Here is a 26,007-nt window from a genome sequence, read left to right as displayed (position 1 = left end):
TAACTTATTGTTACAAAAATATTTAATATACAGTAAAATGATAACTAACTGATGAACTAAAAAATGTGAAATGCTCCAACTTTCAAATCAGTTAGCTAACTCCCAGAATGCACCTGAATGTTACCTCATGCATAAATATCTAGCGTGCTAGTGTAAATCAACAGGTTATGCAGTACTAGTCATATGCTGATGTCATCCACTTCTCAAGCCCAGGTATATTTGCCATTCATAACTAGTATATTTAAGTGAAAAATATATGAAATTTGCAAAGCAGTTGTGAAAAGATAGCAGTCAAGCAGGTTTGTATGAGCTTGGATGTTGTGGTATCATAGAAATAACAGTTTATACATAATGTTTTATTATGGTACATACTTTATTTTAGACACATTTATCAGATGTCCCATCCTGTAATTTTTTTTTTGTGCAGGTGTCACGACTCCTTGGATGATCATTCTGGCCTTCATAGTTTTGTTAGTATGGAAAATGGTAATGCCACCAGTGAGAATATTATCTTATGGTAGCATGTTATATTCAGGTATATTATTCATATTGCATTTCTTCAGCTGCCTCCAACAGTAAAAAGCTTTTTCATTATGTGTTTAATTTTCGGGGCTTGACCCAGGTCAATGTATCTAAGTAACCTGAAGAACCTGAACCATTTTACAGTTTCCTTGATGCTAGTAAAAATGTGGCTCTAGTTTTTTGACTTTTGAAAAACAAGAAAAAAGTATTTTTACCTTGTAAAATAGATTGTACCTTCTGCCTGATCTGCCACCTCCTTCCTGTTCACAGGCACATCAATGTGGGAAATCAGCACTGTGATTGCTTTACTAAAATCAGAAAAAAATATAATTGTTTAAAATTTAAATCTTTTTAAATTGATGCTTGATTTGCTTTATTTTTTTCAGATCTTTTCTGACATTTTTGACGCTGTGATAAAAGAGAGACACAATGGTTATGATCCTCGAACCATGAAACATCACACTGATCTGGACAGTTCAAAGGTATAATCTTTTTATATACTCTAGTATATATATCATGTTATTATGTTTAATTGACATTTTTTCAGAGGCCAGGAATTTTCTTTTCTCATGAATGCTGTTTGAGCAGAAGTATTTAAATTTGAGTGCCTTTTTCCACTTATGGAATTGTAAGGGATGGCTGCTTATGGTTATGAATTCTAGGGTGAACGTGGACATGTTATATCATTTTGCAGGCAATGGTAGACACCTGAGGAATATGTTAATTTAAGTTTACTGTAATAACTTATTATTAGAGCACATGTGAAAAGAGGAATGTTAATACTACTACAGAAAACACCAGTAGCAAATTCGGGTAACTTTGGTAGAATTGCTCTTTAATCACAACTTTGCAAAAAGTAAAGCTAAAGCAAAAAATTAGCAGACCATTTGTCACTTTTTAAAATTTTTCATGGAAAGATGCATGGAAATTAAACCGATACATACCTTATATTTCTGTTAAAAATAATTTTGAAAATGAATGCATACAGAATCCAACCTTTTTCTCTACGAGGATGTTACAGCACCCTTAGCTCTCATCAACTTCTATATGTTCTAGGTGGAAATCCAGCACAGGTGAATATTTAATTCTGATCCCGGCAGAATGCAAGGAATCAATGTCAGTTTCAGTAGGTTGCTAGCTTCCTAGCTGCAGCTAATATTTTGTGAATCAAAATCATTAATTCAATCAAAGCTGCTTTCTACAACAAATTGGCCATTATGTAACTGCAAGCCATTCTTCCAGTGAGCATAATGCCATTATCCCTTGTGCAGGTATATGTAAGCTTGATTCTACATTCTAGACCAGTGAAGGCTTTTTCTGAACAAGATAAAAGGCAGCAAGAAACTTCTACTTACAATTTATTATTTCTAATTTCTCTTTGGATTAATGTGTTAGTTCACCTGTCTATTGTCAGAATCATAGCTGTGGTAGCGTGATGTTCTCAGAACCCATTCTGACAGCATAAGTTTGAAACATATTTTTGACCATTGCAGGTAACCCATGGGCAATTTGACGAGCGCTATGTGCTATCTTCTAGAGTGCGCACTGGCCGCAGTATTCGTGGCCTAAGTCTGCCACCAGCCTGCACTCGGGCTGAGAGAAGAGAAGTGGAACGAGTTGCCACCATGGCCCTCTCTGGACTTAAGGGTGACTTGGCTGGCCGCTATTACAGACTAACTGAAATGACTGAACAGGAGCAGCAGCGTCTTATTGATGTGAGTATAAATATTTGCGTTTAATTTATTTCATATATTCATATAGCTTTCCTTTACATATTTCCACTGTATTATGATATGAATATGCAGGTATGCAGGTTGGTTTCCTCTGAGATTAAAAGAGGGTAACAGTTTAAAATGTTCATAATTGCAGAAAGTAATCAAGAATGTATTACAATTTAACCTTTATTGCTAATAACATAGGTGTTAGCAACACCTCAGGCATCATTTTATCACAAATGCAGTAAAAAGGTATTACAATGTAACCTTTATTGCTAATAACGTAGGTGTTAGCAACACCTCAGGCATCATTTAATCACAGACAGTAAAAAGGACAACCAAAGCCCTTGGTTTAAGATAATCTGCCCCAGCTTTTTTGCACAAAACAACATTTAATAAAAAAAAAAAAAAATCTATGACTGATAGATAGATAGATAGATAGATAGATAGATAGATAGATAGATAGACAGACAGACAGACAGACAGACAGACAGACAGACAGACAGACAGACAGACAGACAGACAGACAGATAGATAGATAGATAGATAGATAGATAGATAGATAGATAGATAGATAGAGATAGATAGATAGTTACTTCTACTGATTAATCCATTGAGAGATACAAAAGAGATGCACAGGTATACCATCTTATAATGGAGCAAGGTTTATGTACATATTAACCTAACAACACGTACAACTTCTCTTTGGGCTATGAAAGGACAAGGAACAGTTCTGTCAAAGGGCACACATGTGTATGACATGGCAATATGAAAGCATCACCAGAGATAAAACCAGATGTGATATAACATTATTGAGAAGTGAATGTTGCAGTTAACCTACATTAAGGCAGCCATAGAATTTAATTGGGGGTGTGATAAGCTCCTTTAAATAATAATACTTCTCAAATTCAACTTGAAAGAAAACATACATGAAAGAGCGTACTTAAATACAACAGATCAAGCTCTCCACTTTTACCTATTTATCATCATAAAATGTTAAAATAACACTGTGGTCACAAACAACGAAAATTAGATTCCCCCCTCAGTTTTGAAGAGCTTACTCCACAAGGTAGGTTATAGATCTCAGAGTAGAACTGCTACTGTTATGACATAAGAAGCGCCAGATGTAGTGGCTGTACATCTAGTGAAAATGTCACCTGGGTGTTTTCCACAAGACTCTCAGGAGATATGACCTTTTGGGAAGTAAATTAATGTAGATCAAAGGCATGCCAAAAGAACAATATCTCTCAGATGTTCTGTAAGTTCAGAAGGAAGTTAATGCAGTTAGAAATAAACCAGGATCTACTATGACTTTTCCCAGGGAAACTGGAAAATGAAAATTAAGTAAAAGTTTGTGTACCTCTTCATTACTCTGTATTATTGGGCAAATACACTGTAGACAGACCATAAGGAGATGTGATAGAAGCACCCAGTATTTCAAGTGAAATGTGTAAACCTGAAAAGTTTGCCCAGAATGGGTATTTTAACAAATTCTTAGGTTGTAAAAAAGAAAAAAAGCCCAAATAGTGACCATGGCTAATGACCATTTAGCCACACCATGCTTCCTATCATTGGGCCTAATGTTTCATAAACTGTCTCTTCTTTTTCGATGTTGTTCCCCAGGAACATTTTCTTTTTGATAAGCCTGTCTCCCCACTGTTAATTGCTTCTGGAATGGCTAGGGACTGGCCTGATGGTCGTGGAATTTGGTAAGAATGTAGATTGAGGAGGACACCATTCCCTTTGTGCCCTATTTGTATTGTATATAGAATAGCTATATCCTTAGAAGAACTAGATATATTTCCGCTGCTCCCTGTGCATGTTTAAATAAAAATAAAATATATACCTTCTTTAGCTGATAATGAACAATTTTGTCAATTTTTGAAATTGTTACATAACCATTAAAGATAGCACTTATGTTAATGTATATAAATAACATCTTAAGAAAGTTCTTCCAGTAAATATGTTTATATTTGCCCAAAAAAAATCAAATATGACTAAAGTGAGATGTGTGACACTCATTCTCATTAGATGTTTAAAAGAATAAATTACATTGCTTTGAATGTACATTGTAATAGTATTATCTACATAACTACTGCGTAATTGTGCCTTGGTATCTTGTATTGCTATGTAAACCGGAATAGGTGGTAATCCAATCAGGTAACACATAAGAATGTAATCGTAGTGATATCATTACTCAGGTTACACGGTAAGTATGATGTATTGAAATGATGCCCACTAAGGTTATGCAGATTATTTCTGAGTAATCAGTACAAATGCACACTATAATTAAAACACTTAAGGGTAAACTGCAAGATTAAAAATGAAAACTTGATGTTTCTGTTTAAGTCCAATGTATTGTCTAACTGCTCATACAGCAATTATATCTGTGAACATGGCAGTGCCAAAATGAGAGATGCTGATGAAAGATCAAACCCATTTCCCTAAGGGAAGTCACTGAGGTAGTTAAGCAAATCCACAGTGACAAGGCCCTGGGGGCTGGATGATATCCATCCAGAAATTCTGAAGGCTCTGAACATTGTTGGGCTGTCATGGCTGACATGCCTTTTCAATGTTACGTGGTCATTGAGAGCAGTTTCCCTGGGATAGCAGACATGCAGTACACTCTCCATGATTCAGTCCTCTTCATCTTGTAGTCTTTTTGTTTTATTATTATTATTATTACAGTATTATTATTAATAGTAGTAATTCATTCATTTTAGTCAAAGCTGATGTTACATCATTCTCTATTGTAATAATATATAATTATAATAAAATTATATACTCACTGATTAAATCATTTCAGTAGGACATCTTTACGTTCTTGTCTTGTCAGACCTGGAGGATGTCATGGTGAGACTTCAAATTATTGAGCTTGACAAAAGCTTTTATTTGACAGTTATCATAGACATGCAACTAACTATATGAACAGGGATTAATAATAAATTAGCTATGCAAAAAGCTCAATTGAAGAGTGATTATATGATTTATGAAACTTTTTTTTACATGTACAGTACATGGGCAGTTTTCCTTTTTGTTTTCTGGACTGTTCTTTATATCTACATATAGCAGCATGAATTATATAATGGAATCCAAGCCAAATCACTAGATTCATGTAAAATTTACTGAAAAGTGAGCAACAGAAAAAAAAATTATCTCTAATGTGGCAATAATAGACAAAATACATCCTGATCTGCCAGCTTGTCAATACACTAAAAAATAGTTATTAAGAACCAGAAAATAATATAATATTAAGACTTTTACAGGCTCTTTTTGGCAATTAAAACTGAACCCAGAGGCTTGCCAAATGAATCGAAAAGTTGGTGATCTCCCTTGAATTTTAGAGCGTTCATTATAGTAGAAATCTGATTTCAGCATGGTGCCTAGATAGGTTTCTTTTCATCATAACACTGACAGGAAAACATCACCAGCAAATATTAACATTCCAATTAATGTTCTTCTGTACCAAACTGATTAACTATGACAACTGTTGAATACTCATTTGGAAACTGAGGCTTCATTGACCATTAGTTTTGAAGAAATACATTTCATACAAAAACTGATAAGCCAAAAACCAGTATGACTCCATTTCTTTCAAAATGCCAAAGTATGCTTGAATATATGAGAATTACAAATTACAAGGCAAGTGTGACTAGAAGACATGAATGTTTACGTAAGATCACATAAACCATTACCCTACGAAAATAAATTTACCCTTCCATTCATTCTCAATATGGTATGGATGGATAGATATTTGATGTGATATGGTATTGATAAATGCATGATGTAGTGTATTGATAAATGACTGGTTCATTATAATAAAATTACATACTCACTGATTAAATCATTTCAGTAAGACTACTGATCTTGTGAACTGGCTGACTTGCAAATATTTCCATTTATAACGCTATGGGGGCTTATAATTTAGTTCCAATTCCAGAATTCTAACATTCTCTAAGTGTGTACTAACTTTCAAGAAGTGAGAACCTGTTTATTAATTCACACTGTGATTTTCTCCATTGAAAAATAACAGGACAGACAAAAGGACCAATGTGATCGCACACAAACAACTGCTAGAAAAAAAAGCTATTCCCAGAGAAAGCAGAAAGAAACATTTTGAAGCTGTGTAGATGACTTCAAATATGGGGGTGTAGATCCTGCAAATTCAAGCTATCAGATGTAGTGTGCAAATGACTTTAGATCACCACATAAATCACACAGCCTTCATTCCACTAACTGGTAAAGTGTTATACTATAAATAAATACATTTTGTACTTATAAGCACTGAACTTGCATACTGCCTAAAGAGGGATATCATTAGACTACCAAGCAAAAAAAAAAATTAAACATAATTGTTAAAGCAACAAACGGTCTAACATACGAGAACATTTTAATTTCTCTATTACATCTTGCCTGAAGAAGGGGCCTGAGATGCCTAAAAAGCTTGCAAATTGTAATCTTTTTAGTTAGTCAAAAGAAGGTGTCATTTTGCTTGATTTTTCATTACATCCTAAATTCCAGACATTGTCAAAACAATATCTTTTGTTCTGACAACTTACATTTTAAAATCAATGGAAAATTAAAATAAAATAGACAAATACTATAAAAAACAATAGGAACTGCTAGATTTGGTGCATCACCTTCAGATTTAGCTCTATGTTTCCACTTGACCAGAAGCCTAAAGCAGAGCAAGACATCTCTGCAAGAATGCAATCACAGAGAAAAAGACAACATGCAAAATGCGGTACTAGGATTTGATGTTTAAGCAGATAATTAGGATAAGACCATTTTCCATAAATTTGTTGTGATCCACTAGAATTTTTTATTAATGAATCAGTAAATCATCTAGAAGAAATACTGAATACCAGTTACACTTGAATGTTATTAAGTTTTATGAAATAGTTTCTGATCAGATCATTCTGATTCCTTCCATGCAAAAACAGTGTTACTACAAAGGTGGTGAATAAAGTTTTAGAGAAGACATTTTGGAAACAGAAATGAAAATACAAAAAAATTTCCAAATGGTTTTAGGTAATTCCTAAACTTAACTGTGTGAAATAAGATTGAATTACCGAATCAATTCTCCTGAGTTTTAGAAATATTTTGTTCAAATCTATAAAAAAAACATATCAATAAGTGTTAATTACAAAACAATAAAAAATAATGGTGGTGTTGATTAAGATTATCTCACCACTATCCACTATCCCAGTTTACCTTCAGTGTGGGTACTTGGGTGTACCCTGTTAATGACTGGTGCTCTGTTTGGAGTGGATATCTTCAGAATGTATGATGTTACAATTAAAGACTCAAACTCTACATGCCATGCAGTTTGGATGAAGCAGGTTAGGAATGGTAGGTTGGATGGAAAAGTAATAAAGTACAGCCAGCCAAACCAGATTCTAGCAATATAGAACAGAACAAATTAGATGTAAATGGTTCATTAAGTTATGTCCACACTACTACGTTTTCAATTTAAAATGGCATTTTTAAATGGAAACAATCTCCGTCCTTACTCTGTCCTACGCTAGGCTGGAAAAATGTATCAAGTGATGGTAATGCCACCAGACATGGGATTTATTATGAAACTGTAGCAACCAGTAAATTATTTGCCTTTTGGACTGTACAAAATGATTTTAGATGCAAACAGGTAAATAACATAAAAGTTGCCATGGAAAGCAACCCTTGTGTGTCTGCTACATTGGAATATGTTTTTCTTCTGTGAAGGGTGACCAGTCAGGGAAAGAAACATTGTAATGAGCAGGATCCAATCACAGAAGGGCTACATAATAAGGAAGAAATAAATCAGAGTATGATTAAAGTCTGCATTTTTGCTCATCTATACCACAACACCGAGGCTGTGTTTTCAGAAGTATATAGCTCTGAATAGAGTTTCTAACTCTTTGTTTTCAAGGGTTGATAATGGTGGAATAGTGTAGGCGAACGGTTAAAAAAAAAGAGAGAGACTAATGTCTGCATTTTAAATAATATTAATATTTATGAGCTAATAATATTTCCAAGTTCTTTAAAAGTTTTAAAGAATCTGTGTTCTAGAATTGCAGCTAGCTTTACTTTGATGGAGACTTTTTCTGTATTCAGTTGGCTTTGGAGAAATGCAGAAAGAAAGAAAATACGAGGCCAGGACAGTTTGGGAGTTTGTTTGCGGGTGACTAAAATGTGAAAGCAGGCATCCCTTTCATACATGTCTGTTAATACCTATAGCTAACTCAGTGGCTGTACAATGAATGTACAATGAAGTACATTTGCAAGCCTCCAGCACAGTAGTAAGTAAGGTATAGACACAGTTTTATGAAAAATGTGCTTGTGCTGTCTTCATAAATCATTGAATGGCATTAGGCTTTCACCTCAGCCTTGCACCATACAGACATGGTGGTGTGATGGTTGGAAATGGACTTCCTTATCTTAGGGCAAGGGTTTATTTCAGCCTGGTGTGGTGCAGGCAATCATAACTACTGCTCTGTCATAGTCATTTTGTTTAGTTCTCCAGTTTCTTGAGTTACTCCCTATATACACAGGTACTTAAGAAATAAACACATGGTGCACAATCCAAAGGAATGAGGGAATTTTTAACACATGGTGTAATTTATTTAATTCATGTAAGGACTGTGGAAAGATCACATAAATAAAATATATTTTATACAAATTAAACTTATACTTTAAAAATTGTCATCAGGCTGTCCAGTTGGTATCTATGTGTCTTAAAGAGAATGGAGTTAGGTCATAATGTGCAGTGCAGGCACTTATTCGGTTTTATCTCACCTTTGATTTTTCTTGTTTTTGAAAAAGGTGCTACATGCAGGCTTCCTGCTTGGCATCAAACTAAGACAAAAAAATCAGACTGTACAATAAATATCTACATAAATATTTACCATGTAGGAATTCTGCAGGTATGACTTTTGGGTTTTTTTCTGAATAATCCTAATGATCATGTTTTTATTTTTGAAAATTTTTGACCCATAGGATCACTTCTTGTTTGATAAGCCAGTTTCGCCTTTACTGACATGTGCAGGGATGGCACGCGATTGGCCAGATGCCAGAGGAATCTGGTATGAGAAACAGGCATGCTCAGTGGAAGAACAAAATGTGTCTTAAATGCATGGTCTATATTGCCAAAGTTGTTTGTAAGTCGAAAGCTCAGGCATTTTTACAAACTATCAATGACATCTATTTTAAGCTTTGCTAGCTAATTCTATTTACATTTTCTATACTAAATAAATTATTGTTGTATTATTAACCACATTTGTTTTGGATTGAGGATTAATTTTATTTCTCCTTGCTAATTAATGTCAAAGTACATTACACTAATTAGCTTGAAATGCTAACATGCACGACACTTCTTAAATGCAGTAGTTTCAATTATACAGGTTGTCTTGATTGATATCATTGTAGTGTCTCATGTTTTACAAAGAGTGCAACAGCATTTTAAAATAACTACATTATCTGTAAAAGGACAAGACTTTGTTCCACAAATTGCACTGTTAGCTTGACAATGCAAGCCAGAAAACTATAGCCAAGAAAGCAAGAGGCAAGAGACAGACAGACAGATACAGGGAGATTCACTCGAAAGAAGCCCCAAATATTCTGTAATAACTCTCGCTAGGACAAAGCAATCTGAACAAAACAACGTGCAATGTACTCCTCAGTATATGGAGCTTCGAACAAGACAGAATGCGCTTATGTCTGAGCGATGAGGTAGGCGCCAGACAGCCGTCACAAAGTTTAACCCATTCACTCAGTCACTTGACTTCTCATCAGGATGGTGGTGTACAGTATTGAGCAGCGCGTCTTCATCATGCAAACTGTGACAGATAGGGGGTGCTATCACTCCCTTGAACCCTCGGATCAGACACCAGACACCAAATATAAGTACAATAATTATTTATTTTATAATAATACTGTGCACCAAGCACCCTCCACTCCACAATACTTAAACACTACAATTCTCAATAACAATAAACAATCCTCCACTCCCAGACGTGTTGCCACCCTTCCTCCCCACTCAGCTCGCACGTCTGGGATTTTCCAGAGTCTTTTATAGTCCATGACCTGGAAGTGCTTCTGATCCTCCAGTCCATGTGATTACCCAGCACTTCCAGGTCAGATGAAAACTCTTCTTCTTTATCCCGGAAGTATGTCATTTCCTCTAAGACGTACTTCCAGGTTATAGGGCAAATAACAGTCCCTGGGCCTCCCTGCAGCGACTCCTGGCAGCCCCCATGGTATCCAGCAGGGCTGTGCATTAAAACTCCATTGTCCACGATTCCCAGCTGGCATTCGGGGCACCTCCATGCTGCAAGGAGGGCTCCATCTGGCGGCCTGAGGGTATTGGCCGGGATGAATGGCCGTCCATATCTCACAAAACCTATTGGGTCACCAGTTCATTTAAGTGATGTCAGAATCAACTAGATAAAAGTGAGTTAACAGAAGGTTACTTCCAGCAAGATGGAGCAACATGTCACACATTGGCAACGAGCATGGCAGAAACTGAGTCCTTCTTCAGCAACAGGGTAATTTGAAAGGGGCTTTGGCCACCATGGTTGCCGGATCTGACACCATCCAGACTTCTTCCTTTGGGGTATGCTCAAAAGAAAAGTCTATCAGAACAAGCCTCACACTGTGGAAGATTTGAAGGAAAACATCCAATGTGAAATGGCTGCCATTCCCCCCTGAGACGCTTGCCGATATGTTCAGGAACGTGGAACGCCGTGTCAACATGTGTCTGGCAGAAAACGGAAACCACTTCCAGCATTGCATGTAATGCAATCGATTACATGTATGTCAAGGTATATAATATATTTTTTTGCTTCAGGTTGCTTCCTCCTAACGGGAGTTACAACAGAATATTTGGGGCCTCTTTCGAGTGAATCTCCTATGTAGGTAGATAGGTAGGTAGGTAGGTAGGTAGGTAGACAGACAGACAGGGGTACTTTATTTGTCCCCATGAAAAAAAAATTACTTTAAAATGAGTTCAATAAGAACACAGAGGTATGGTTGGAAACTTGTTATAGGTAAATATTGCACAAACTTTAGAAAGTTTTTCTTCACAAAGAGAATAAGCTGCCAAGTATTGTAATTGATAGGAAAACTTTATGGACCTTCAAAACCAGACTTGATGTTATTTTGGAAGAAATTGGTGGAAAGGACTGGCAGGCTTTGAATGGGAATGGCCCATTCTCATCTAGATTGTTCTAATAGCTAGTACTAATGGGTTATATTTACAAGAGATCTGTATTGTAGCATATGCTCAGATATGACTAAGTTGTTCCAGTCAAATTAAATAAATAAGCATCACAATGGTCTTCTTGCAAGTAACACAATAAGTTAAGAATGACAGGGATTCAGTACAAGCTACTTTCAAGAGTGTTTGTCACAGACTCTCAGTGAATAGCATTAATCAAGCTAAAGTAATTGTCCTTTAGCCAAACAGAATAACTGTTTGCATCTAGCACCCCAAAGAAGTCATACAGCAATGGGGCACAGTTTCTATATGAAGATTAACTATAGCAAAAACTCAACTGACATTGAAAGACAGATAAAAAATGCAGTACACAAATATCCTGACAAACAAGACAGTATAGTTTAGTTTTCAGAAAGTACATAAGAACTTTTTTGACAAAAACATGTCATTCAATCAAAGGAAGCTTGACTGAGTGTTTCACTCAGTAGGATAAAAATGAGATAAAAAAAAGTCTACACCACAACAGCTAAACCACAGCATTGAGTCTCCTTATAAATAACTCAGAAGAGTATCTGCAGTACGTTACATCCACCATATGTGACATGGCCAATGTATTTCAAGACCATCTTTATTAAGGTTCAAAATTAAAGCAGACCTGCTTGTAACAATGAAACAAAATATTGAATATGTTAAGTTACCACAATAACTACATTATGCTCTCAATGCAATCGTAATAACTATGTACACTAAAAAAAAAAATCTCAAGAGCAAACACATAATTTGCAAACACTAAACTTTATGCACTCTTGCCTCTATGCTTCTGTTTAAATTCTATTCATTTAAAATTGACATTTGATGTAACTAATCCTATTGATGCCACACCTATGGAATAAATAGAAAGATAGGATTTTATTTGTCCCCAGAGGGGAAATAGCTTTTTACAGATGTTCAATAAAGAAATAAATAAACACACACTATGGTCTGAACACACACTATAATGACTAAAATGAAAAAAAGCTTCTACTTTGGTAATCACAGTGAGCCGTTTTACAGGCATACTGCTGCTGGAATAAAGGAGCCCCAGTTGCATTTCTTGACATAATTCTACTGTATGATTCGCTGGATGAAAGTCCTCAGCATTAGTGTGTCAGAGAGAGCATGTGCAGCATTGTTCATAATAGCACTCAGTTTTGTTTTCATTCTTTCCTCTACTACTACTACCTACAGGGAATGTGTCCCCTTTAAATTAGCTTGTTGATTCAGTGAGCATCTCTTGAAGTTATGTTACCAGACCAGCACACCATGGTGTAGAAAACAACACAGACCATCACAGAGTTGTAGAAGATGTGAAATATGTCACTCCCCACATTAAAGGGGCACGGTCTCCTAAGAAAAAAAGGTCTGCTCTGTTCTTTCTTACATAGTTCCTCTGTTTTATAGTTACACTCTAAATTCTTACATTGATTTTTAGACAATCTTTTAACAGAACCTCAGAAAATCTTACACGCTGATGTATTCAGATATGTGCACATGATTATTTTTCTTATTTTGTCACTAAATGCTGCTGTCTGGTTTAATTAATCTCCTGTCTCGTCATACAGTGTGTGTGTGTTGATTCTGGTTTGATGTATGGAATTTGCTGGAATACAGAATCATTCATTTTTGAAAATATAATACATTTCCTCACACTTTATTTAGAATGAAAGGATGAATAAAAATTAAATTCTAACAATTTGGAAAGCACAGAAATGGAAAGATTGTGATCAAATATGAGTGTTTTAGAGATATCTTCCAGGAAGTGTTGACTTAATTTGAAAACTGTTAGACTAGCAAATTCAACTCTTCACCGACTACAAGCTTACAGCACTAATTAAAAGAACTTAAGCTTAAAGCTGAAATTAAATCGAAAATAGCATAGTCGGAAATTACTTGTATGCACAGGATAATACACTCAGGAAATATACTGTATATGATGTTGCTTGTGCACTAGTTTCCTTAGGGCCCTGCTCAGTTCCAATGACCTGTAAAAGTAATTCTATACAGCTTGGTGTAGAGTGACCAGCCAATCTGGCGTTAGTGGAACAATCCTGATTTTGAACTTTTGCTTTGGTTTATGAAGTCATCAGAAAAGGTTGAGTATCAAGTTCCTTCATCTACCATTAAGTGGCAAGAACAACTGCTGCATAGCCCTTTGCATCAATAACATTTGAACTTTGATACATATTTTATCTTACTGTCTTAATGTGTAACATACTTAAATTAATCTTTATAGTATGGTTTGTTCATATTATTATAATGCTGCTTTACCCAGTATATTTTAATCTAAGGCATAAATACATCTATAGTTCTTTGCAAAAACTTAAACCAGCTTAATTGTTTGTATAGCATGCTATGTGATTTCAAAGAATGCCTTTGTACAGAAAACCTAGGCTACAACTGATTTAGAATAGCATGTCCATGATTCTTCACAGATCTGACTTGATTCACTGGGATGTGGCTACCACAGGAAAATTGACAGTATTAAATTAACACTTAAAGTATTTATTTGGAAATACTGTTGCTTTAACACCCTAAGGGAGGCTCAAATGTTAGCAGTTTTCAGTTAGTGACAAACCATGAAGTCAATGTTTTTCAATTAAACAGTGATGGAACAGTCTCCCTTTGTTGGTGGTGAATAATGCTTTTGAAAAGGTAAACTTCCATCAAAAGTTCAAATTTTGCAACATTTTCTGCAGCGGGTCATACCAGTTTTTGTTTTCCTTTTTATATTTTAACATGGTGAAGCTCCAACAGCTAGTTTTAATGGAAGCACACCCTGCGCTATTCAATAAACAGCTTAAAACCATGGAGAAGGAATGCTGCTGAACTTAATATAACAGAAAAGTTTCTATTTGCAGAAGAGATGAGGTACATTTGTTACAGTTACCAACATAGCCTATCTGTTAAAACATGGGAATAATTTTGATGAGAACAGGCCATTCAGTCCATTAGCAAAATGTACTATAGGATATAAAAAATTCTAATGTTAGCATTTTATCTTGGAGGAAGAGTTTACAGAAAGTAATTAATTGTACATGATATAATGCTGACATTACAACAATATGGCATTATGATCAAAATTTTGTAATGTGGCATATTTGTGTGGCTGTATTTTCAGGATGTAAAGCATTATAATATTGGCCTTAATGTCCATGAATAATAGTGACCATGAAATATTTGTTTCTAATTGCAAATATACTTGCATTGTGGTGCTAGTTTACAACTGCCCTCCTACTGATGGAAACTACCAAAATCCCACCAAGTCACCATGGCAACATTACTAGGTTGTATCCATTCCACTTTACCACACAGTACAGTGTTTTTTTACTGTCAACATGGACCCAGCATAAGAGTTAATGTAACATCTGAGATTTTTCTGTGAACTTCACGGCATTTCGCCAAACAACCACACTTTCCTATAGTCCTGCTTACTGCAATGTTTTGATCATTTTGCAATTGCTACTACTTTCCAGTTTTGATCTAATGAGACTCACATCACTTTTTGAAGATTTATTTTACATATAACAAGGAAACATTTTTTTTTTCAAGATTTGAAGCAAGAATTAGTACTCCTGAAAAAGATTAAGATTTTAGGGGAGTCACATTGCAGAACTGTTGTTTTATAAGCACTTTGGATATTATTATTCTAATAATTATAATAAAAATGCAAAAGCGTAAAATATGATTTTTGTAGATTTTTTTTATTTTGATGGGCTGAATAAAAAATAAATTCAACTTAAAAAAGGTAAAAAAAAGTATTAAAGTTAGAATGGCAATAGATAAGTAAATCATGCAAGCAAGTAGCAGTTTTTCCATTGTTTCTATTTACATCGTTCTGTTTCAGAATGCACCAGTAGTGGATTCAGCAAGCATGCAAAACAATAAAATAATAAAGTAAAGAGAAATCTTACAACATGCATTGTGAGCTTGTGGTTGTGCATGGTCCAAGGTATGTCTGGTTTGTTAGTCTAACTTATACTTATATTATGCTTGTTTGAAAAAGACCAATTTAATATCAAAGCAGCTCTGTTGCAAACTGGAGGTCAGAAAATGTGTGTTTCAAACTAGAACACACTCAGCTCATAAAATGTCTCTTTTACCTAATAGGCACAACTTTGATAAAACCTTCCTGATATGGATCAATGAAGAGGACCACACACGGGTAATCTCAATGGAGAAAGGTGGAAACATGAAGAGAGTCTTTGAAAGGTTCTGCCGTGGATTAAAAGAGGTGGGTCAATATTAAACTGTGTGTTTATGCATTATAAAATGTGTTTTTTATTTAATTTTTGTCCAAGCTGACACCTGACAAACAAAATATATTCAGATATTTAAGCCATATAGTTACAGTAAATGTAATATAATCTCAGTATAAGATAAAGTGAAAATGCACCCTTCACTCGAAACATCTTACCTCCAGCAGCACAATTTAAATCATTTGTCAGGGTCTGTTAAAGGAAAACAGTGAGGAACTTGGGCTAAAATGATATACTGTAGGTTTATTGGGTTAATATTGTCACATATTGTATGGTCTTTGCTAGTTTAATGGCCATTTTTGGGGTTGACATTAAGGATATAATGCACTTCTCAAATTGCATCTAGGCTTTGTTTACTAGGTACATTCTGCTTTAAATTCTCTTTGCATAAACTTTTCATGCACAAGTGTACTATAATGAATACATTCTGTGGAGAGATTTTTTTTGTTTTGCTGTGTTGGCTAAGGGAACTGGAATATGATCAGTTAACTCCACTTAAAATGAAAAGAGCAATACAACAAATTGGAAGTGATCAAGATGTATCAAATATAAAGATACAGAATAGACCTCTAAAGAGATTTTGCTGATTTTATAGTGAAAATGAAAAAATCAAACTTCAAGCCTCTCTTAAGGATGACTCTAAGTTTGGCCACACTTGTTAGAGTGAAATAATACATTATGTAGGATTTCACATTAATAGTCCTAACACCAACAGTTTTGGTTTCTTTTACAGGTTGAAAAGCTGATTCAGGAAAGAGGCTGGGAGTTCATGTGGAATGAGAGGCTGGGATACATTCTGACCTGCCCTTCTAATCTTGGAACAGGACTGCGTGCTGGTGTGCATGTCAGGCTCCCCCACCTCAGTAAAGTAAGATAAGTGAAAAATAAAGTAACACCCTTCATTTCATATGAAGCATTTTCTACGATTAGCACCATCCCAATACACTTTACAATTATGGATATAATGTAGACATATTTATATATTTTTTACAATAGGAGAACAGGTTAATTGATTTGCTCACAGTGAGTACATAGTAAGTCAGAGATAAAGACTGAACCAGACAAGCAAGTGGACTTGAGTATTAGGTCCAATACTTTGCCACTTGACCATTACACCTCTGGTCAAAGCAACTGCTTTATGAGAAAATAATAGACTGTAGCACACATTGGTATAAGGACATTTATTGAATACACATCCATCCATCCATTTTCTAACCTGCTGAATCCGAACACAGGGTCACGGGGGTCTGCTGGAGCCAATCCCAGCCAACACAGGGCACAAGGCAGGAACCAATCCCGGGCAGGGTGCCAACCCGCTGCAGGACATACACACACACACCCACACACAAAGCACACACTAGGGCCAATTTAGAATCGCTAATCCACCTAACCTGCATGTCTTTGGACTGTGGGAGGAAACCGGAGCGCCCGGAGGAAACCCACGCAGACACGGGGAGAACATGCAAACTCCACGCAGGGACGACCCGGGAAGCGAATCCGGATCTCCTAACTACACATTTATTTATTAAATACACATTTTATTGAATGTTTTATAGAGGTTAATGAGAGCAAGTGTATGCATGAATAAATAACCTGCTTTAGTTTACGGTCTTTCAACCATCCTTATGTTTAACTTAAATTGAGTCATGTCTGGACTGGACTCCTTCCCTTTTTTTGGTAATTGCCAAGTTTGTAATAATAAACACACAAAATGAATCTGTTCACCCTGCAGGCTCACCCCCTCACAAAAACAGTGCCACCTCTCAACTGCTCACATAACAATTAAGCAAAACTTCTCTGAGTAGTTAACTTCAGTATCACTCAAAGCTCTGATCACAAAAGCAATCAATTACTCCGTCCCATATTTACATCACAGCACTGAGCCTCACATTGTATATTGCCTATGTTCAGTGTTTTTAGATTACTCTTCCTGTATTGTGCAAACAATAAAAGGACCGCATATAAGTTTGGCAAAAGTTTGGGAAAAAGTTTATGAGATGAAAAGGAAGAATTAAATCCAGTGAACAGGTGTAGGTGAGAATACAGGAAGGAAATCAGGAAATATGATAATCAGAACCAAAAAAGTCAAGCAAAAGTTGAAGTCAAAAAGCACAGCCAGGAGTCTTAAATCTTCCTATTAGCCTTTCCCTATCTTCTGAGAAAGTTTGGTTCTTAACAGTCATCCAAAGCTTGAATGTTAAGGACAGAACACTGCCATTTTAAATAATGCTGACAAGATGATTTCTTGCACAGCAACATCAGCGCCTCACTTGACCAGCCAATACTGTTGTCATAGACAATATGGATGGAGCCATAAAAACAAGTCACAAAATGGCAATGCCTAGGAGAAACTTTCACTGCAATGATATCAAAAACAGGATAATAAATATGAATGAAAAGAAGAAATCCAGAGTAAAACGTAATTAAAATGGTTCAGGCTAAATCTAAAAGTAACCAAGATTTGTGACAGTCTGTTTTGTCTGCCATTACATGCTTTGACCTCCTGTCAGTTTCAATTTACACTTTTTGGATTATGACCTTTAATAAATACACACAATATATATACCAATATAAATACACACAATTGTTTGGTTTCTTCCTTTCTACATTGCTCCTTAACCTAATCTGTACAAACAGTTTGGTGTGCTACCAGAACACAGCAATATTGTGGCATTTTATTCTCCAATCTCAAGCCTCAGTTTTCAGGCTGTGAAAGCCAGTGTCAGAAGGTAGCACTGAGTGTATGATCACTTGTCAAGGAACAGTCACTTGGTGTGAGCCTGTCTGGGAGTTTGTGTACACCTGGACTCATTTTAAAAAGCCAATACTGCATATTTCTTACATATCAGAATTATACAGTAAGTAAAATGGTTTAAACAGCTCATTCTTATTATTCAGAGGATTACTATTTTCTCAGTTGCAGCACTCTCAATCACCTTTAAAACTACAGACTAAGGGCACAAATTGGTAACATAGTTTATAATACAGCTTTTCAGGTTGTAAGCCTAATATGTCCCACCAAAAAATGATCAGTGGCAGAAATGCTGCTTATTTAGAACACAATTTTCCCATTTTGTAAATATCTGCAAAAAGGCAAGATGAGGTCACTAAGTAACCTGAAGGCATAACTAGTAATTTTGCTACTGCTTCAGATCTTGGGACAATGTGCAAAGTTGACACATTGTGCAAAGTGCTTTTATTTCAATAAAACAGTCTAGCGGTCAAACCGCAAAGTGCAAACAGTTCAAATCCATTAAATACACATGACAAAATCCACTGATCATGGGCAGGCTAAAAACCAATAAATCCACTAAGAAAACAAGGTCTCCTGCAGCAATTTTTAATCCATTCGTAGAGGCTCACTCTGTCTCCCCCATGCTCACCTCAATGGGTCTTCCCAGCTGGTGAAGACATGGATAGCTACAGTCATTTTCTCCAGACTCACATCCTATCTACGTCTTCAGGAATCAGCCGGACCTCCATCATCCCATCTGATCACACTTCCTCAGCGCTTCTTGGATATCTCAGAACCTCAGCAGGGTCAACCCTCACAGCTCCAGTGGCTTTGCTCCCACACAGGGGCCAAACCACACAGCCTCTGGTTTCCTTCCAAAAAGCCTCTCTACCTCCAAATACTGCACAAACTTCTTTTAAACCACATTTGCACATGAAGGTCACGTAATCACAAATCCCTGGGTGCAAATGAGGGAACTGGCCATTGTGCACCGCTCACATGTACAGACTTAGCCAATGCCTCACCCACTCCCTGGAGCTGCACTGCTTTACTACCCTTCACCTACACCACACCTGACTCATAAGTAGCACTATATTATCTTAAAACTTGTACTGCCACATACTTATCACATACTACCTTTCTGGGAAGGCTCAAAATTCTCAGTCTTGTTAGTGCTTCAGTAAAGTGCAGTATTTGATTTAAATGGCCTCTGTGCTTTTTCAATTTTTTTTCCTTTCTCCCCGCAAGATGAACTCTGCATCTTACTTTCAAGTAGTTAACTTCAGTAAAGATTAATCTGCAACTTCTCCTAACAGGATCCTCGCTTCAATAAGATTCTGGATAACTTGAGACTTCAAAAAAGAGGTACTGGTGGCGTTGACACTGCAGCTGTAGGGGATGTGTTTGATATTTCTAATTTGGACCGCATTGGCCGTTCTGAGGTGAAATTTACTTTCTTCATGTATTTTACATTTTTATATCAATCTCAGTGTATGTTTTAATAATCTACAAAACTGTAAATTACATAGCCAACTGATAGAGCAATAAATAATCTATATCTTCAGTTAATGTAAATGTTTCTGAGACATTGTATACTAAGAGCAATTTTCAACTTGACTTTTACTTAAGTGTGAAAACACCTTCCTTTAATTTCACTCTGTACTCACAGCACACATATTTATGCATGATGTAAAAATAGAGAATTGAAAGTTAGATGTCATAAGTCTATGTATTGTACAATTATGCTTTATCTTTAGAACAAAAAAATGCTAGGTGGATATAAACAATGGCCTGGAATTGAATTTCATTGTAATTGCAATTAAAGTAAAATAGCTTGGTTCTTTATTAACTTGTAAATTAATATTACTTATTATAAAACTGAAAATTCTAAATTGAGATTTTCTTCATAACAAATGTGGAAACTTCAGAAAAATTAATCAATCTAAAGAAGGGGCTCTATGAGGTCACTGGAAAAGGGTGTGTGGCACTCCTAATATCTTTGCAAAAGGATGAAATCTGTTAGAGTCCTTGTGCTTCATGTTTTGCTATATGGGTACAAGACATGGACGCTATTCAGTGACCTGAGACGAAGACTGGACTCCTTTGGAATACTTGGGTACCACTGGTTTGACTTTGCGTCAAACGAATGGTTGCTCACACAGTCCTGAATGAGGCACATTACCTTCATTACGAGGGAGCATCAGTTACAGCACTACGGCCATGTGGTGCGATTACCCAAGGGTGATCTAGCTTACAGGATCCTCATTGTTGGGGACCCATGCAGTTGGACCAGGCCAAGGGGATGCCTATGTAACACTTGGCTGCGGCAGATAGATGATCATTTCCAGGGAGTGGGACTGGACTGTGTGTGTCTGCCTCGGGAGTTGCAAACCAGGATCCTGAGCTGTTTCATCATGTGGTGGGTGTGGCAACGTGATATACCAGTGCCTGGTCCCCAACCTGACCTGACACCTGGATTCTTACATGGGTTTGTCTAAAATGGTATAACAATTAACCTGCAAGGACTGCTTAAAAACTAGTATAGCTTTCCTACAACCACTACTAGAACCAATCTGCCTAGTTCTTTGTATTTTTACTACTTTTTTCCCCAAAAATAACTGAAACTAATTATAGGATATTAATGTGAGAGTAATTCTTCTTTTAGCATTCCTGTTTTTAATTGAAAAATATATTAAACAAGAGATCAGCTTGATTCTGGGTTTTGATAGTTCTGAGTGCTAGTATAAAATCAGTTTACAAGTAGAAAACCTGCAATAAATAAGATGTAAAATGAAACTTTCCAGAACTGACATTAGTTTTTAACTGTTTTTGTACATGACTTCACCATTGGCTGATACATTTTTGAAGCATTAATCATACACTAAAGAAAGTGTACTGAGGAAATTTGAATTTTCATCACTTTTATTGGGTTTGGTCTTTTGTATTAGTGTCCTCTGGTACTTGGAGGATAATACTTTGACAGTAATGATGAAAAATGCAGATGGTTTTGTAACTTCCAATAGAATTCTTATGATAATTGTCATATCACAGTAGCCAAGTAACAATAGGTTACAAGACTATGTAGAAAGCATTTACGATATATCAATATATCCTTATGTTAGTTGCATCTATGGCATGATCAATATCTGCCATTTATAATACCCACATATTTCTAGCTGTCGAGGGCGAGAGGTAGGACATGTGCCTTTCAAACTGAATTAACAGAGACACTGTGCAGTTTAAATTAAAAGGATTCACTAATCCACTATGTATCCAACTGATATGCAGAGACAAAGAACAAACAGGTTCAAAAACATAGAAACTACTAAGAAACAAGGTAACACTCTATGATCCATCCATCCATCCATTATCCAACCCGCTATATCCTAACTACAGGGTCACGGGGGTCTGCTGGAGCCAATCCCAGCCAACACAGGGTGCAAGGCAGGAAACAAACCCCGGGCAGGGCACCAGCCCACCGCAGACACTCTATGATATCTTCCATTAATTAGTCATTAACAAACATGATATAATGCTTAACAGATAATTGGTTAGTGTATATTGAAATTTTTAAATCATTTGTAATAACTTTCCTTAAAAATTCATTATCAAAAATTGTGTAATGCTTCTTACATCTGTACAAATCAGGTATTCATTAGTTGTAGATGTTTTTTATCTGTATCTAACCTAAAGATGAAACTACTGATACATAGAAATAGCATGTAGAGATTTATTAATGAAAGTAATCAAACTAATTTTAAAGTTTTAAAAAAAGCCTTTAATTACAATAAATAAACACTCAAGTAAAACTTTATAATGCGAAAAATACAAAAGTAACAACTAAAGGTTGATTTATCAGAATCAGAATTAACTTTATTGGCCAGGTACACAAATGTGTACTAGGAATTTGTCTTGATAGTATTGGTGCAATATACAAAGACAGCACAGAATACAAAAGACAAATATAAGAAGATAGCTACACTCAAAAAATGTGTTGATGCTGACCTTAAACAGGCCTCTACAACTCCGATTGGCCAGTTTGGTAACTACATAATTCCTGAAACAATAAATGATAAATGTGTCTAGTGCTCAAAGTAGGAAAAAGATTGATTATATAATGAATATGAAAAGCTAGACAAATTGAAGATCTGCCATCAAAATCAAAGACACGAATCAAGGGCCTGAGACTTACAGGTTTTTATGTTCTAAAGATTATTTCATACAAACTGAAATCTATTTTCTCATTTATTGTAAACCATACCATGGGACGTTTTGACAACGGGGATAAGACAGAGTATGGGAGTCAGGTGGGGAACTTTGTTTCTTTGTGCATACAGAATTGTTTGCAGCTTAACATCAGTAAAAACAACAAACTGGTTATCGACTTTTAGTGCACAAGAAAGCCTCTATGCCTCATTATTATTCAGGGAGTGGATTTAGAGGTGATGTAGCGCTACAAGTACACTGGGTTCATATTAAGTGAAAGGCTGGACTGATCTAGTAACACAGAGGAACTACAGAAGAAAGGATAGTGCTTAATCCTGTTTCTGCTTCAAGAGCCTGTAATCTCGTAATAATATCCCTCACGTGTTCTCTTTGTGATTGCAAGTGTGATTTTCTTCTCTGTGGTATGCTGGGCTGGTAACATCACTTCAAGCAAGGCCCACCAATTTAACAAGCTAATTAAGAAGACAGATTCAGTTATGGCACATACTGTCCATCTGTTGGAGGCAGTAGTGGAGGAGAGAATGAAAACAAAACTAATGGCCATTATAAACAATGCTGATATGACACACTAACATTAATTACTTTCAGCAGAAGTGGGTCATAAAATGCTACTGGGGCTCATTCATACCTATGCCAATACAGTATGTCTTTATAAAGACACACTGTGACTATTCTTTTATCTTTAACTAAGTCAAATGTTTTTTTTATTTTTGTAATTTGTGTGTACATTCAAGAGCAGTTGTTAATGTTTTTTATAATATTTCTTCAGCTTCTGTAAAAAGCTGAATTTCCTTCTTGGGAGAAATAAAGATCATTCATTCTATCCATATAAAAAGAACAAGACTCCTAAAAACACAGAGTCAAGTTTATTGTAAAGTGTCAGTTGGATATCATGATCTTTTAAGACACATTCATGAGTTAATAGCAAACACCTGTGATATAACCAAGACTAGTAACTTTAAAAAGGATAAAACAATAAATATGATATAGTAAAGTAATAAGGAACAGTCAACCTAATGTGTCATGCTAATTGTTATCCTAAGGTAAAGGCATATGCACAGCTTCAAATTTCCATCTTGAAAAGAATAGACTATACTTTGATATATTAATACTGTAGCTCTGGAATAAACTGTACTATTTGTTACCCAACATGTCACAAAATGTTTCATGATAACCTGTGCCTTGTGAGGAAAGGCAACTGTAAGATCCATATCATCACAGTGCAAAACTGTTTTTTCATACAGTATGCAATTAGAAAATCCAATGTAAATTTAACCCTATATTTTACCATACTGTGCATTTAATGTGATTCTCTTTGCTATCTTGTCCTTTAGGTTGAACTTGTGCAGTTAGTCATTGATGGAGTTAACTATCTGATTGACTGCGAGAAGAGACTTGAGAAAAGTCAGGATATTAAAGTTCCTCCTCCTGTCTCCCAGTTCAGAAAATAAGCTACAACTGTGTGCCAAGGAATCACACAATACTTCCAAGCATCTTTGGCAAAGCTGAAGGTCTTAAACTTTACAGTATGTATAACAGTATAGTGTAATAATAAAAACAAATGAAACTTATGATCCTGGAACTGTGATTATTTCCATATATGTGAGACTATAATTTCATGACTTTGCTGTATTCAAAAAACAAGAGATGCTGAAAAAAATACAATGTATTCATATTACATTAAATGAAAACTGAATACCCTATTATTCATAATGTACAAACAGGTGCTGCACCTTATGCTTATTGCTGTGAATACAAAAACCATGGTTAAAACATTGTAGGATGCTATTTAGAATCTCTCTTCTGTGAGCTCTGAACCCAGATGAGTTGGCATGTAGTTTTATATATTTTTATGTAAAGCACCATTTCTATGATGATACAGAAAAGCTATGAAGTACTTAAAAGTACTTTACAGACACATAGCCCCTTTTCATTATATCATGAAAAAAGCATGTTTTTTGTCAGTTTACTCCAGTTTTCATTTTCTCCTTCACCCCTCACAAAACTCTAATGACAGGTAAAGTGAGTTTACAAAGAGTATGATGAATAGGCTTAACAAGGTCTTGAAAATAAAACAGAAAGATGTTGGCTTATGTTATCAGGTTATCTGCTTCTCAGTTTCTACCCCATACATCTTATTCTATTTCACCTTACAGATTTTTGATCAGAGATGTGGTAACTGAGAGGTCAGCAAGTTACAATGAATTCACAGTTAAATTTCAATTACAATTCAAGAACTTTCATAGCCTTGAAACATGAAACATTATCCTGATGACAAAGCTACTTTCCAGATGAGTATATTGCTGTCATGAACAGATGTAACTAATTTGTTTGACACAAACACATTCAACTTCTCTACCATCCTGGATCATTGAAACCTTTCAGAACAGTTTCATAACTCTTACATATCTGTGGCCTCACTTCAGTATGAATCAGCAGGAATTCTGAATGTGTTACAAAAGAAAATAAACATATATACAGATTAATGTTAGCTACCTTCCTGTTCTAAATAGAATTATCTACAAATGTAATGCCCGTATTCATTGAACAGCTGGCTTTGTGGAAAGATAAATGTTACCAAATAAAGTGGAATACCATTACATAAATTAAAAGCAGTTACTGCAAACCAAAGTAATACCTAAAGACTAGAGGTTAGACAGCTTTGTACTGTTGCATAAAAAGTACATAGTGCTGATCTGGAAAAATACAGGTTAAATAGTTTAGCATATCTAAAAAGGTAAATTTGTGGAAATACCAGATAGGATAAAAGCTATCTATTTAGAGGAGCAGTGCAAAAAATATATACATAACTTTGAAAGCTAAAGTTGTTAAAAAGCATATTCTTTACTGCTATGAGATGAAAAATGTTGTAAATGCTGCTGGTGACTATAAAAATGTTCTTGTACCTTTTCTTTCTCCTCAACTTTATCGTCTGTTCTGTCAGCAAGGTGAAATGTGGCAAGCTACTTGGACAGGAGTAACTAGACCAGATGCTACACATTTGTTGAAGAAACTGTTGCAAGGGTCAATACAAAAATCAGAGACATCATTGACAAAACTGAAATGCTAAACCTTGAACAAAGTCAAAAGGAGAATACCCAGAAGTTGATAACCAAATGATGTATTGTGACCAGAAACCTACATGCAAAAACATCTAACAAAGTTAAAAGGGGAATGGTATGAATTAAAAATGAAAAGGTGTTCACACAAACAATTAAGTTATTTAAGGTTTGAATTTGTAATCTCGGATGCTGCACTGAATGTGGTTTGGGGTTATAAAGGGATATTTCCAGTGACATAGCACATCATGCTTTCTGG

At 35.6% G+C, this 26,007-nt stretch overlaps 1 protein-coding gene across 2 annotated transcripts in view; it reads left to right on the top strand.

Annotated features, from left to right (window-relative positions):
- LOC114654270 (creatine kinase S-type, mitochondrial) overlaps positions 1 to 24,260 on the top strand; it is a 58,642-nt gene extending 34,382 nt beyond the window's left edge. Inside the window, exons 4-10 of one of the 2 annotated variants that reach the window (XM_028804696.2) lie at positions 909 to 1,004; positions 2,016 to 2,237; positions 3,861 to 3,946; positions 15,580 to 15,703; positions 16,462 to 16,596; positions 19,779 to 19,904; positions 24,024 to 24,260. In XM_028804696.2, coding sequence (XP_028660529.1) covers positions 909 to 1,004; positions 2,016 to 2,237; positions 3,861 to 3,946; positions 15,580 to 15,703; positions 16,462 to 16,596; positions 19,779 to 19,904; positions 24,024 to 24,140 — 906 coding nt within the window. In that variant the 3' untranslated portion in view covers positions 24,141 to 24,260. Of the gene's footprint in view, positions 1 to 899; positions 1,005 to 2,015; positions 2,238 to 3,860; positions 3,947 to 9,215; positions 9,302 to 15,579; positions 15,704 to 16,461; positions 16,597 to 19,778; positions 19,905 to 24,023 lie in introns of those variants that run through there. The other variant, XM_028804695.2, reaches the window with a different exon arrangement.
- The last annotated feature ends 1,747 nt before the right edge of the window (positions 24,261 to 26,007 follow it).

The sequence above is a fragment of the Erpetoichthys calabaricus genome, chromosome 7, assembly GCF_900747795.2.
Source record: "Erpetoichthys calabaricus chromosome 7, fErpCal1.3, whole genome shotgun sequence".
Classification (NCBI taxonomy): domain Eukaryota; kingdom Metazoa; phylum Chordata; class Cladistia; order Polypteriformes; family Polypteridae; genus Erpetoichthys; species Erpetoichthys calabaricus.
The sequence above is the reverse complement of the archived record's forward strand: the minus strand, read 5'-3'. Positions and strand labels throughout refer to the sequence as shown.